At 45.5% G+C, this 13,547-nt stretch overlaps 1 protein-coding gene across 2 annotated transcripts in view; it reads right to left on the reverse strand.

Moving 5' to 3' along the window:
- Positions 1–522: 522 nt before the first annotated feature.
- The window catches only part of LOC119455930 (dopamine D2-like receptor), a 388,566-nt gene continuing 375,541 nt past the window's right edge, over positions 523–13,547 (reverse strand). For both annotated transcript variants that reach the window (XM_037717474.2, XM_037717475.2), the window contains 2 exons: positions 11,000–11,207; positions 523–3,551 (listed from right to left, as the gene is read on the reverse strand). In XM_037717474.2, the coding sequence (XP_037573402.1) occupies positions 3,331–3,551; positions 11,000–11,207 (429 nt within the window). In that variant the 3' untranslated portion in view covers positions 523–3,330. The remainder of the gene's footprint in view (positions 3,552–10,999; positions 11,208–13,547) is intronic.

The following is a 13,547-nucleotide window of genomic DNA, read 5'->3' on the forward strand; positions in this document are numbered from 1 at the left end:
AACCGCTATAGTGTAAAGGGACTCGATGTAGATTTATGTTGATGCAATAAAAAAGTTTTGTCCTAAGACCAGTAAAGTGACTTTTCGGGACGATGAAAATATGTTTCTTTTGCAGTGAAAGGTTCGTTTTTAAGTTACAATTATCTTTCATAAAAGTAAACTCTACAGGCTAGGCACAGTAAGAACAATATCGCGTTGTTGTGCTCGTAAAATGAAGACTGAACACTCTAAAGAGCTATACAGATGTGTCATACTTTATAAGGACACTTCCTAGGTACTGTCACTTCAGAAAATAGCAATATCTAAAATTCGTATCGCAGTAATTTCGATACAATCAGTGCTCCTGGCAAATGGGCGGGCCCTCACTGTGTCGTCACGCTGTTTGCAAACAAGGAGAGGTGTATCGACAATCGACCACTAGGGTGCTTCTCGTAAGCCGTATGTAGTTTTTGATGTTACACTCCACCACTCTGTCACTCTCTCGGTCAATCCTAATAAAGCAAGACAAAAAGGCAAAGAGTAGTTTGATGAACAAATTTATATTCCACGTATTTTGTCTTCTCAAACATCCATCAACAACATCGTCATCTCTGGTGTGTGCATTCATATATTCTTAACTTCATATGTATACATTAATATACTTATTTTATAACCGTCTTTTTCTTTATACACATATAAACTATCACAATAACAAGAAAACAAAAACTGAAGAAATGCCAACGAGCACTGCTTCAAAGTACATATACCGCCGCGATTCGCACGTACACTGCGAGCTGAACTGTCCTTGTGTGAACGAGACGCACGAGACAGCACTACATTTTGCGTACAGGCAGAGAACACATTTCATCTCCATCTCGGCACGATAGTTCCGTGCACGCCTCAATTATACAGTCCAAGGAATGCACGTAAACAGGCAACAGAATGAAATGAAAGAGGAGAGACGAGATCAGCCGAGTTTGAACAACCGCAAAGACAGGCATACAGTCTGGAGGGGTCGATTCGAAGCAATTCGACCGATATCGCTGAAGCCATCACAACGAGCCACAAAAAAAAAAAAAAAAAAAAAAAAAACCGAAGCCTGTTTTTCTGATGACGCGGCAGTATCGTGGTATGACGGGAAGCAGGTTGATGAGTGAGCAGTGATGATTTCACGCCTAAAGCTTCAAGATGATAAACTTTATAACACGTGTGACCATAGGGTGAGCTGGAGGGAGAAGAAGCTCACGGACGCCTACAGTGGTTTCATCAACTGCAGCGCGAAGCTTTGCAGCTGAGAAACTGGGCGAAATGCTTAGGTACTAGAGCACCGAGTACACGAGAGTGTGTACTGCAAGACCGCGTTCAAAGAACGATGAAAACTGTGACGCGATTCATCGCCAAAAATACATAGTCACTGCACGCACCAGTCTTTTGAACACGGAAGCCGCTATTTGCGGCTCAGCAGCGATAATTGTTTCTTGTAACCTTACAGCAAGACATCAAGGAGAGTGAACGTTTGCTCTGGAAGCGTTTAAGTGAACAAATTGATTTTGTTCACTTGCGCACTATGTAGTATTACTATAATATACCGTGATCAGCAAGGCGATATCTGCCATGTTACTCTTTGTGGCGTCCGCACATAATTATGTTTACCTTTTGTAATAAGAAGTTACCCTGTATTGGTTCACCACGAAAGCTTAGAGTTGGCCCGCACAGGTTGTCGATTCAGCTGCCACACATCGCTGAGAATATTCACGCGTTACTAGAAGTATGCGAAGCTTTTACAAGTTTGGTCATCCCAGTCGAAATACACCACAGGTGTGTTTATTGTAACAACATAAATATTGACCGTATTTTTCAAAGCGTTGTGTTCTTCATGCCTAAAGCACAAATCTTAGTGGCACACATATTGTAATGCGATGTCACGTGCTGTCGCTTTGAACGCATCAACACCGTACATTCTGTGAACAGTGAAATATTTCTTGCAAGCCTGAACGTACATGTGTTGGCGACGAATCCTGAGATATGTGAATCAGAACTTTAGTATCACAAGAATACGCCAGGCTTAAGATCAGACTTTTTTCGTATTTTGCAATTATTTCTGTAGCTTTTTTTCTACTGGGATGAGGTGTTATGGGGGAAAGAAAGTGATACCCACTTTACTGTGCTAAATTATAACCTACGTCATGTTAATGTCGATATGCATGAACCCAATAATTTACACACCCTTCCCGCTGGAACGTGCTAAAGTAAGCACTGTAGTCAGAGCGAAAGCTAGGCTGCTTAGGATCTGCTCGGGACAGCAATCAGTCACAATAAAACTGGGACTGTATACCTTCACACTTTACCTCAGCATTCTTCGTACTCTACGTTAATATGCAAGCGAAGTAAAGCGCACTCCTCTTTGCAAGCGGTAAGAAATATGTTACATATACTCTGCATCGTATTTACATGAAGAGAGACAGTTTGAAGCAGAGAAAAGGCTGAATGAACACAGAAAGGGGTCTAACCTGTGGGAACAGGGTTACGTACACTAGTAAACGAATAAGGACATCTCCGTAAATGAATCAGCCGAACTAAGTCAACGGGAGACAAGGTGGGGAGATTTTTACGAGACCACGACAATCATCCGATGATATCGTTTCCATTATCGATATCGACGTCGTCCTCCAGCAAGTCGCTCGTGTCACGAGGGCGATGCCTGAGGTCTGCTGCTTCTGCGATGGCCAAAAACCTTTCGAATCGCTGTTGTGGCAAGAGTACTAGAAAATACTGATGATAAAAAAAATTGGAAGATAGAGAACTCGTGGCAGCTGCTGATAAGTTTTTCTAGATGGCTCCAAGTATTTTTGTCTTGAGAGGGACGAGTCGTATTTGTCTGTGTTACAAGACCGCACATTCAGCCTAGAACAGGTGTTGAAGCTGACCTCTCACGACGCTGAATGCGTGTTGATAAATGCGCTACATTGTTTCTTGTAGCATTAGGCGAATATTTTCACTAATTTCAAACAAAGGCATTGGAGACTTGGCCTTCGTCAGTGAATGCTGCGAACTTTCGACGAGGTTGTGTCGCAAAGCGGCGTAGGCTAAGCGACCAGTCCACTCACCTACTATTTGCCTCAGTTTGAACGAGGGTGTGATTTAAAAGAGTCAATCGACCGAGAGAGGTTATTCGGGCAAAATCTGGCGCAAAGCAGAAAGAACATCAGAGTGACGCATGCAAATGCGCACACACACGCACGCTCAGCGAGCAGGTTTCGTCGTCGCTTGGCAGCGCAAAACCCCAGCGATTCACAGTTTTTACTTTGGCACACAGCACCGTTTGTATCGTCTGTTGAGCGGTTTCGGGCTTCACTTCACGGGCTCCATGAGAATCTTTTTGAAGGCCTTGCGAAACTCGGGGTTGAAGATGGTGTAGATGACCGGGTTCACACAGCTGTTTACGTATCCTAGCCACGTGGTGAGCAGGAAGACGGTGACCCCCAAATGACAGTCCTGACTCTGCAGTTTCATGCACACTGCGTCAACCACGTTGCACGTGAAGAAGGGCACCCAGCAGATCAGGAACACCCCTGCGCACGGAAAGACAAAGCCACCTTAAGATGTGACGACGCTTCGTGGCAAAAAGGTGACGCAAAAATTGTGCAAACACCATCGAGGATGACTGTCAGTGTAAGCGAACAGCCAAACGCTTATATAAGGTTATTCACTTTATTAATGAAATGATGCGGTTAAAGGCGTATATTTGTTTTAGTGAAGATAATTAGGTAGCTACTGTTCTTTAATTGCGTAGTAACGTAGAGAACAGAGTCGTTAGCGAGCGCATCTGTAGCGGTCCGATTCGCGATGTCCGTGTGTTCTTTAAAGCGGCGTGAGTTTTGTTTAAAACGCTTATCATCATACGCAATTTAGCAGTGCGGTAAGAAATGAAATAGACGATAACCGCGAGACATTGCCTCGGTATCTCATCACAGTATTTCTGAAATGCTACGTACGAAACCTCGTAAGTAAATAATCTCATCAATACTGCGGAATGAACATGCTAAAATACCTCAGCAAGAGGTGTACATCTCGTTACATGAAAATATTTTCGTCTTACCAAAGAATGAGTTGTGTGACCGTCAGCTACTCCGCGCGGATGTGACACGGAACTGAAAGACCGTGAGACATTTGTATCTCTTCTCCCAGTGCGGTATCCCCACCTACATTTTGTTGTGCATACGGCAACATGTAATCAATGTCACCCCACCTACTTAGGAGGGGGCGAGGTCGCATGAGCACTCGTTCATGCTTCCGAGAGGAATTATAGCGACAACGACGATTACTCTCGTCTCGCTTTCTACGCGATACCCTAAACAAAAGACTCGACGAAAGCTTGTAGTGACAACGAAGATTGCCAAAATATTGCTCCTGTAAATACGAGAAGCACAGTGTAGATTCAGGACCGGCACAGGCTTTTCACGATGACGTAATTTCTCTGCCTAATTTTATGTTACTAAGGGCAATTAAAAACAACTGATCGACATGTTAACGCAGTGGTGTAAAAAATGCGACACTGACGATAAAACATGTGGGAAGAAATATTTCGCTTATATAGGCAACTGCGTGTTCAGCATTTGTTAATTGTAGAAGCTACCGAACCAACTTTCTGGAGCTACTGTTATTCATTAGGGTCATTATCCTATAACGGCCAATTCATAGTGATTAGTTACGTGGGAATACGTACGCAACTCGACAAAACCAAAGCTATCGTGTAATATTGCGAGTGGCCTCTAAAATGGCCCCTAATGCGGAGAAAATCGGCATGTTAAACTAAGCCTTACGATAGCAAAGATTACGACAGAACACCGCAGCCACCGGCACATTCAATCGACGCCATAACAATTCTACTATTAATGCGTAAACATTCTTTGGCGAGTACGCCGGCAATTTGTTAGCAAATTCGTGTCCGTAACGCGAGAAGCGTGACATCTTACCCATTGGGATACATAGGGCTCCATAGAAAATGTATGGAGAAGCCTATTGTAGGGATGGCCCAAGTTAAATTTGGGGTGGGCCAATTTAAATTTGTGCGTGGGCCAACTTAAAACTTGAGGGTGGGCCAACTTAAATTTTGGGGTGTGCTAACGTAATTTGGGGTGGGTCAATTGAAGTGTGGGAAACAAAAGCAAAAGCTAACAGCCGAGCCAAAGAATGCTGCCGCACTTGTAGACAATCCTCAGAATTCCTGTATAATTTTTTTTCAGTCAGAAGCCGTGCAGTTTACTTTAATACTGCAATGTTTAGGTCCCACCATTAATTACTAATTATTGAGGTGAACATCAATACACACCACACCTGTATAGGCAAAAGAGAAGCAGACTAGCAATTTTCGCCGGAAAGCGAGATCACGCGCACTCGCATGAAAGGGAGAGCAAAAAAAGGAAAGAAGAAAGGTCAAGGATAGAAAAAAAAGAAACAGAAAAAGAGAGCACAACACAACACACCAAATACTGAGTACGAGCACTATAGACGAGATCCGAGTCCGTAGTTGACAAGAATTCTAGTATATCTCTGTGAAACTCGTGTCGAGTTGATGGTCGACCTTTCTGAAGTCAAAAAAAGTTCTGCAGAAACCATCGACAATTATTGCCAATGTTTTTCTTGATGATGATTGACAATTGTCTACTTTCATGTTAAAAAGCAGTTGCCCTATTACAGACCAATGTTTATGATTGGATCGCAAGCTGTTTTATTTAATCTTTATATAGTACTTAAATTTATGCGCATACATCCAACGTATTCTCCGCATAGCTACATATTTTGCATAACCATATTTCACGCTTTTAGATATACTTTGCCTGAAACGTCATATCCTTGCTTTCACGCATGGCATGCGTGCATGCAATATTCTTAGAACACTGAATGCGTCGCGGTTGTACAGCGAAACAAACACGTCTGAAGAAAAAGGATAAACAACGTCAGACTTGGCTGAAACATCAGCCCTGTGGAGGATGCTTCGAGGCTTAGTGAAAGAACACAGCGTTAAAAGCGTCCGTGACAGTGCACTTTGGGACATGCGATACGCAGGACAGGGCCGCTTGCGGAACGTGGTCTGCTCTTCGTTTGTACTTACTGCCTGCGCAAGAGCATTCGTTGTAGACTCTAGCAACCGCTCAGAAAGAAAACTTGGCTGCGAACAAACTGATCTCAAATTTTTTGATGACGTAGCTGGTTTTGAAGGTTTATAAAAACACAAAAGTGGTCGTGGAAGAAATGCAATAGACGCTGCGTCACAGCCTTCCATTTGCCTCCACTGACGAGGCTATGGTCGCTCCCAAGCATGCAGCAATTCGCCTTTCTAGGGTTGACACAAATACAAGGACATGCAGGACATCGCTTTACGTTACGTAATGCTCCATGCACGTTCAGAAAGTGCATACTTGTCTTACGTGCACGAGTCCGTAGTAGTGCCGATTGGCACGCTAGACTGAAACAATTTATTCGTTGACCCCCCCTCCCCCCCTTCTTAAAGTTCCACTATAACTTCATCCACAACAAAGTGAGCGTAAAGTTACTTAAATATGGTGTAGACACACCCATCAAATCGAATCCAGTTTTCTAAGGGCTGCAGTATGCATCACTTCGCGTCTCATGTGAACAAGTTTGCTTTATTCCTGGCATGTCGCGGTCATATCGCTCCGCTGCCATGTCGTTCGTTTTATGAGGTTGAAACAGGCTTACGTTCACCATGCAGTCTTAACTGTTGCATTTTGAGAAAATTTCACAGCAAACTAAAAAAAAAACAATCCATTCAGTGAACTTGTGTTCGTCGTCGCACAGCACAATATTGCACTTCTAAGAATTTTCCGCGAGATATTTCGTCACACGAGGAAATGAGTTTCCAAATCACATATTTTCCTGCGGACGGCTGATGCACCAAGCTCTCGAGCTACCCATATCATGCGGGGATAGACGCAAGGATGTGCCGGAAATAGACGCAGCACACAGTCGCTAACACCACGACAGCGAAGCAGTGTCAAGAGTTGTCGTACCGTAGCTAGACAGGCGCCTTGATGAAGAGGGCGGCGTCAGAGTGGGGTCTGCAAGCAGACACACAGGGCGGTGCCTTCGGGACGTGATGGCGTTACAGCGGCCGGCCTATAAGCATCTTCGGTTGACGTGACCCAGATGCTTAATGAGTGCGGCAGTGCAACACCATATGCATCTATGCCTTGCGTTGCCTGCTTTCGGAGCGACTCATCCGTCATGCTCGTGGCTGCATTGCTTGCGGAACTAGATATGCTTCAGACCAGCCCCCCGCTGTGCTGAGGGCGGCATTTAAACCCGGTCTATTTGACGCTTTCTTTCACGTGCCTGTCGAAAATAGTGTTCACAAGAAAATCTGTTTATTGCAGTGAGTCTCATTACAGAAGGGAAACTCGTGCGTCGCTGCCCCGGTGACGAGATAAGGGTTCGTGAAGGTAGCTGTGCAGGCTATTCAGATTGCAAAAAGCTCACAGCTACTTGCTTTACCGCGCAATTTAAACATTTGACAAACTCCGTTATTGATTTCAATCTTGGCTCGTTAACCGGAGAAATAACCAGACTATCATGAAAGCATAGGTTGCCATAGCCATAGGTTGAAAGCGATAGTTTTTTTTTTTTGCAACTTAGTCGCTACATGATAGCTATTCCAAAAGCGTCTCTTCTGCGTGTTTTCTGCACCCACATCTGTTATAATAAACCGTTCACAGAAGTTGTAAATGATGATGACGATGATGGCAGAGCATATCTGTGGTTCTCTTTGTGTGCTTCGCGTTGGGATGCTAAAGCGTAAAGTTATTCCAATTTGTTTCAATTCCATTTTTACCGTTATCCCTGCACGATTGGTCAAAACTTTTTGGGCTGCACCCACTTCCCCTGTCTGTCACGCGACGTCAAAACACCGAGAAAGCTTACCACGTCAAAGTGGTGAGCTTTTTTAAAACGCACTGGAATGCATTACTACGCCAAAGAAATTTTTTTCTTTCGGAATAGCTGGTGACTGCCTTGTTTGGAAAGGAAGATGGCTGCGTGCCGATCGCTCTGGCGCTGGCTACTCGCAGCTACGGAGAGAATGCATTTCTTTGCGTATGTAAAATGTTTGCCTGGCAGTATACCGTTCTCGAGCCCTTTCAGCGCGTATACGACATCGCCGTGCCAACTCTTCTTTGCAGCGGATCCATTTTAGAAGCATTTCTAACTCGTTGTTGCACGTCGTTGCGATTTTCGTTCAGCTACTGCAAGGTAAGCAAGGGGAAGCGGACCAATCGCAGGCGTTGGCACCACTCTCCTAACCAGAATATCTACTTTTACAGCACTAGCTCTGCCTCACCAAAACTCTCTCCACTTCTACGCGCCTCTCGTCTCTTGTCAGGCAATGAGATACGAAAAAAAAAGAAAAAAAAACGTGTCAGGTTAGGCTGCGCTACTCGCTTTGAAAGCAAACAAAAGTGTCCTCCTGTAAGTGAGCTGAGCGTTTGATTGCCCATTAAAAGAACGCGGCGGGGCACCGCCCTATGCTTGCGTTGGTGGTCACGTAAGTTTGACGTCAGAAGACTGTAATTAAACCAGACTGGAATAATTTTACGTTATATAGGCCTTCGATTCGCTGCTGTTCGCTCCCACTGATGTTGATATTCGTCCATAACAAAAGCTGTCATAGGTCGGATTTAAGAACAAATATCGCGGGTTGTCGCCATATATATTTGTATTTAAGCACACTGTGTGACCCCATAGACGTTTCACTGTACACTGCTCTCAATACGCCGGTGTGTCACACTTTGTTCTCTAGATATCGCGAGGAGCTCAATTCATGTAAAACCTGAATAACTCACGTATGCTAGACATCTATTTGTCACCACCCCGTTTTGAAAGAGATGCCACGCCATGCCACGGTTACGGTGCCCTGCTTGTGTTTAAATTTGCAAAAGCGAGCTACGGACAGGACACAAGCAAAGGAACAATTACAGCAAACAAGGCGCCCAATTCGCATTCCTTGACGCTTCAGTTTAAAATTTGTGGTAGCTGGAGGGCCTCCTGCCTAAGGTTCTACGCCACTTCCCTCTTTTTGTGTAGGGTAGTAAACCACGTGCAACCTGGTTAACCTCCATGTCCTTTTTTTTTCTTTCTTTCTCTCTCTACAGGCCTCTTGTTCGAATGAAGAACTCTAGCGGCCGCAATTTCATGGGTCGCACTATAGGAACACCTCCGCCCATGAATCGTTCGTATTATATAGGTACCGCTAGGCAGACAGTATTCAGTAGTTCCGTGCAGCAGAGCCAAGGCTACGTGACCATCGAGCGCAGATTCCTGCGAAGCGAGATGTACTGCCAGTGTTCTGAACCCGTTGCTTGTCTTAATGGCCTTAACAAGTGGTCTAGTCGGAACATAATTACTTGAAGGCTTCTCTGCATGTTAGAGCTGCGATATTTTAGGTGATTTTGCTTCGTTTTCGAGCGAAAGCTGTACTCCGCCATTTCTCGCAAGGTCATTCATCGCGTCGCAATGACGTTGAGCCGCCGGAGCGCGAGCCGCCTAACGCGAGCAACGAGCCGCCGAGCGCATGTGTGGCAGGTATGCGCACTGTGATTCTGCACGCAAAGCGAGAACACTGCGTCCATAACTTATAAATTATTAATAATGGCGAATGATTTCACTTGAACACGATGAGTCGCCAAATACGACTAACGTAGCGTTGCACCGCGTCGAGATAGATTGGTAAGGGGAACAGTTTTCGGAGACGCTCCCGCCGCTTCCGCGCTGCAGCGCTCGCCGCTAGCAGACGACAGGCCGCGGAAGGACACATGTAAGATGTGTTCGCGCTCCTGATTGGTCGGAGAGGCCTGTACCTTCCACAGTGCTGCACGGAACAACTGAAACAGAGTATAGGTTCGATGCACGAAACAAGCTATCTACCCCTACAGTGTTGATGTATGTTGTTGTGCTTTATTTGACTATTCATTATTGCAAGAATTCGTACATATTCTTTATGTTACATTATTACCTAAGTGAAAAGGGGTATCCGCCGCCAGCAAACGGCGACAATTCCTCCATTTACTTTCATAAAATATATATATATATCGAATTTCTTTTTTCACACTGGATGCGAAACTAGGCCTGTATTCACAAAATGCTCTTACTCTAGAATTGTTTAGAAGAGCAAATTCCAATCAATGCTGATGCTGAACATACATATATTAGCGAAGGCACTAGCCAATGGCAAGAGAACTTACGAACGAAATGCTTTGTGGATTCAGTCTCCGATTTCTTTCTTATAGGTCTGTTATTAGCCCGCGACATTTAAATGCTTGCATTTTTTTCCCTTTTTTCTTACAGCGAAGCTGTTAGACCCTAGTTGATCGGAAGTTTTTGGTCTGTACTCACCGAAAAAGAAACAGCAGCTGGAAAAGCGCTTTTTTTTTTTTAGTTTCCACGTAACATAATTATGTTTTCTCGTATATTCAATTGACAATCCGATGCAATCATGTCTGCAGGTTGTGTGTAAGTCATAATTTACAAATATTGCGACGAATTTTACTTTGAGAAATTGAATTAGTTCAATACCGCACTTGCGCCAGGCGGAGGGCCTACTAGAAGGAGGATATATGCTGCACTCCGGCACACCTGCGTGCGCACGTGACGAACGTGTGCACACGATATTTCTGTCCTTGATGCGTGGGCGCTCTGCTCGTTGCAGCTCGCACACGGCGTGTGCTGCGACCGTGATCGAAATTAGGGAAAACACCGCGGCGTCGAAGCACAAACGGAAAGGGCACGAACGCGGTCGCTACATTGATCTCGATGGTGCGACGCCTTGTGGTAATGGTGCTTGCGTAACGTCTGCAACAGCTTCGCTGTGCGTCCGCTTTCACAGGGTAGAATGGAGGCGTTCTTTTTTTTTTTTTGCATTTCCCTCAACTTTCCGCAATTCTGTACTCGAACTTCCAGAATAGTGTTTGCGACATCAACCAAACTCACTGGGAAGCGATGTACTCACCGAGCACGATGGCTAGCGTCTTGGTGGCCTTTCTCTCTCGCTTGGCTGACGCCTTCTCCCGCTTCTTGCGACTGGACTTGTGCTTGCGACCCAGGTTGAAGCGAGACTTCTTGCGGGCTTGTCCGTCCTCGACGCAGCCGCCCATCGTTGGACCGCCAACCACCGACACCGTCAACAGGGGCATCACGGCGCCGTTCTTCTTTGACTCCTGCGTCAGGAATGCGTACACAAATGGTAGATGGTGACTGGACAAGCCGCCACGGTAACGCTACCTATAATAAAGCGTAGCTCTCTTTGCAAACATTCCCCGCGTTTGCTGACTGTGTGGATGGTTGCTGCTGCGGCGTTGCCGAATTGCCGCGTGCGTCACATCGCGTACCACATGCGAGAGCACTTGCGCGCACGTCTGTTTCAATAGGTGATGCCCAAATGCAGCGCCTAGAGATCGCTTTGTCGAAGTAACAGAAACAGATCTCGAAGGCAACGTTTTTGTGGGCAGTAGGCGCCGGAAGCATTTGCAGAGGCGGGAACACGTCATAACCGTCATGTTTTGGACATGACCTATAAGGCCACAGATATAACGGGTGAATACCGTCAACCTTACCACAATCTTTCACGTCGTACTCCTCTCTACAAACACCTCCTTACACCATCCATCCCTCGATGAACGTCAAACATCACCTTCGTTTTCGTGATGTTAGTGCGTCGACTTACCACCCTGAGACTTTTCACCGCAACGTATTCTCGGACGATCATTTTCGGTGATACTATCGCTCTCACGTGGCGTAGTGCTCATCCAGCCAATCAGCTCGTTTAGTTTCCTCAACCAGCCAATCAGCGCGCGCCTGATGTCCGAGGCGATAGCATCGCCGAAAGTGATCGTCCCAGAATAGGTACCCCTGTTTGCACTTCAGCATAGCTTGTGAACCACGTAGTGCACAAATGTAAACATTGCATGGTACTTAAGTTCGGACTAGCAGCACACTGCAAGAAATCGCACGTTGCATAGGATGAAGATAAAGAGAGTTGCATGCATTGCGTTTAGTTGAATAGCATTTGGTTACCCTCCTCACACGAGCTTTGCTCTACATAGATACCAACAGGAGCGCTGGAACTGCATAGTGTTTTATCGTTGTCCTTATTTTTTGCTACAGGACAGATACAAATGAATTACCTCAGGTATTTTCTACGTCCCTCTCTTAGCACTAACCCGTTTATTGCACTTCAGAAGAAAAATGTGATGGTGGCAGCGTGAGGACTCTGTTTACTTGCGCAATGAATGTAATGCTTTGTGTTATATCTTTATTTGGTTCATTGCCCTTAGTCTGTTTCGAAAGAACGTAAGACTGAGTATCGAAGGAGATGAACGTAAAATATGGAAAATTTAGAGCGTCAGTGGTTTTATTGATCAGCTAGTTTACCACGCGGCAAGTAAAAAAAAAAATGTATGTCGGTTCGGTGCAACCAACAACGCGCACAGAAGCGTTGCGCTGGATTTCGTGATTGGCGAAGAAAATTGAGGCTATGTATTCTCGAATCAATAAAATCAGTCTACGAACACAATCGAAACTGAAACTTGCATTTAAAGCACACCTCTCACGATGCCTAACTAGGGAAACACAATACTTCATGTTTAGACGTTCATTATTTTTCGGTGAGCATTTCTATTTTGCCCACAGTAAACGTGTTAGTTAAAGAGTTGACTTTTTTCGGTAGGTCATTTTTATGTCTGTGTTCACTAGTATATATCCTGAGCTTACTAACCGTCACGAAGTGCATCATTCCACGAAAGTGATATCACGAAAAATCAGTGACTGTAGTACTCGTTCATTTGACGCTTATCTGTCAAACAAGGTAGCTGAAGTCCCCATCACGGCCCATTTATTTCTTCCAAGAACAATGGTTCCCACGGCGAAGCACGCTCCATTGTTTGCAGTGCACAGTGGTGCGGTATGTCTCAGATCGATAGTACCGTAATGCGTGAAGCTCGCTAGCGCAATTCAAGGTTCGAGTCGGCAGAGCGTATATATAGGAAGGGAGTGCCATGCCGTAACCGAACTACGGGCTGTGCGCAATTAGCACTGATTTGCAATAGTGCCAGAGTCCGCGGGGCAGTCGAAACTACGATAGCGCGCACGTACGCACGTCAGAACTGCGCTAATGCTCGCGCCAGACAGACATACCTTCGAAGTGGGATGCGGAAGTGAATGCAGTGGGCTAGCGCCTGCACTGCGCACCGAATGCGGCTCGATGGAAGCGCGAAGGAAAACACCGCGAGTCCTACGAATGCAGATGCCAGGCAGGAGGACACGGCTAATGGATGAAACGGAGAGTGCCGTCGCTGAGAAGATGCCAGAATGCCCACCACGCGCCTTACGCGCATTACCCAATACGTGCAGACATCTCCGCATTCCACAAAAAAGTCCAAACTCGAGCCTATATAGAGACGAAGATGCACTGCCTCCGTGGCAAACTGCACTCATCCGCTGAAAGAAAGACGCCGGTGCGGGTGAGCCGCTCGTTGTGGTGGCACAGAGATCGTAGACAA

Source organism: Dermacentor silvarum, chromosome 6 (genome assembly GCF_013339745.2).
Source record: "Dermacentor silvarum isolate Dsil-2018 chromosome 6, BIME_Dsil_1.4, whole genome shotgun sequence".
Taxonomy (NCBI): domain Eukaryota; kingdom Metazoa; phylum Arthropoda; class Arachnida; order Ixodida; family Ixodidae; genus Dermacentor; species Dermacentor silvarum.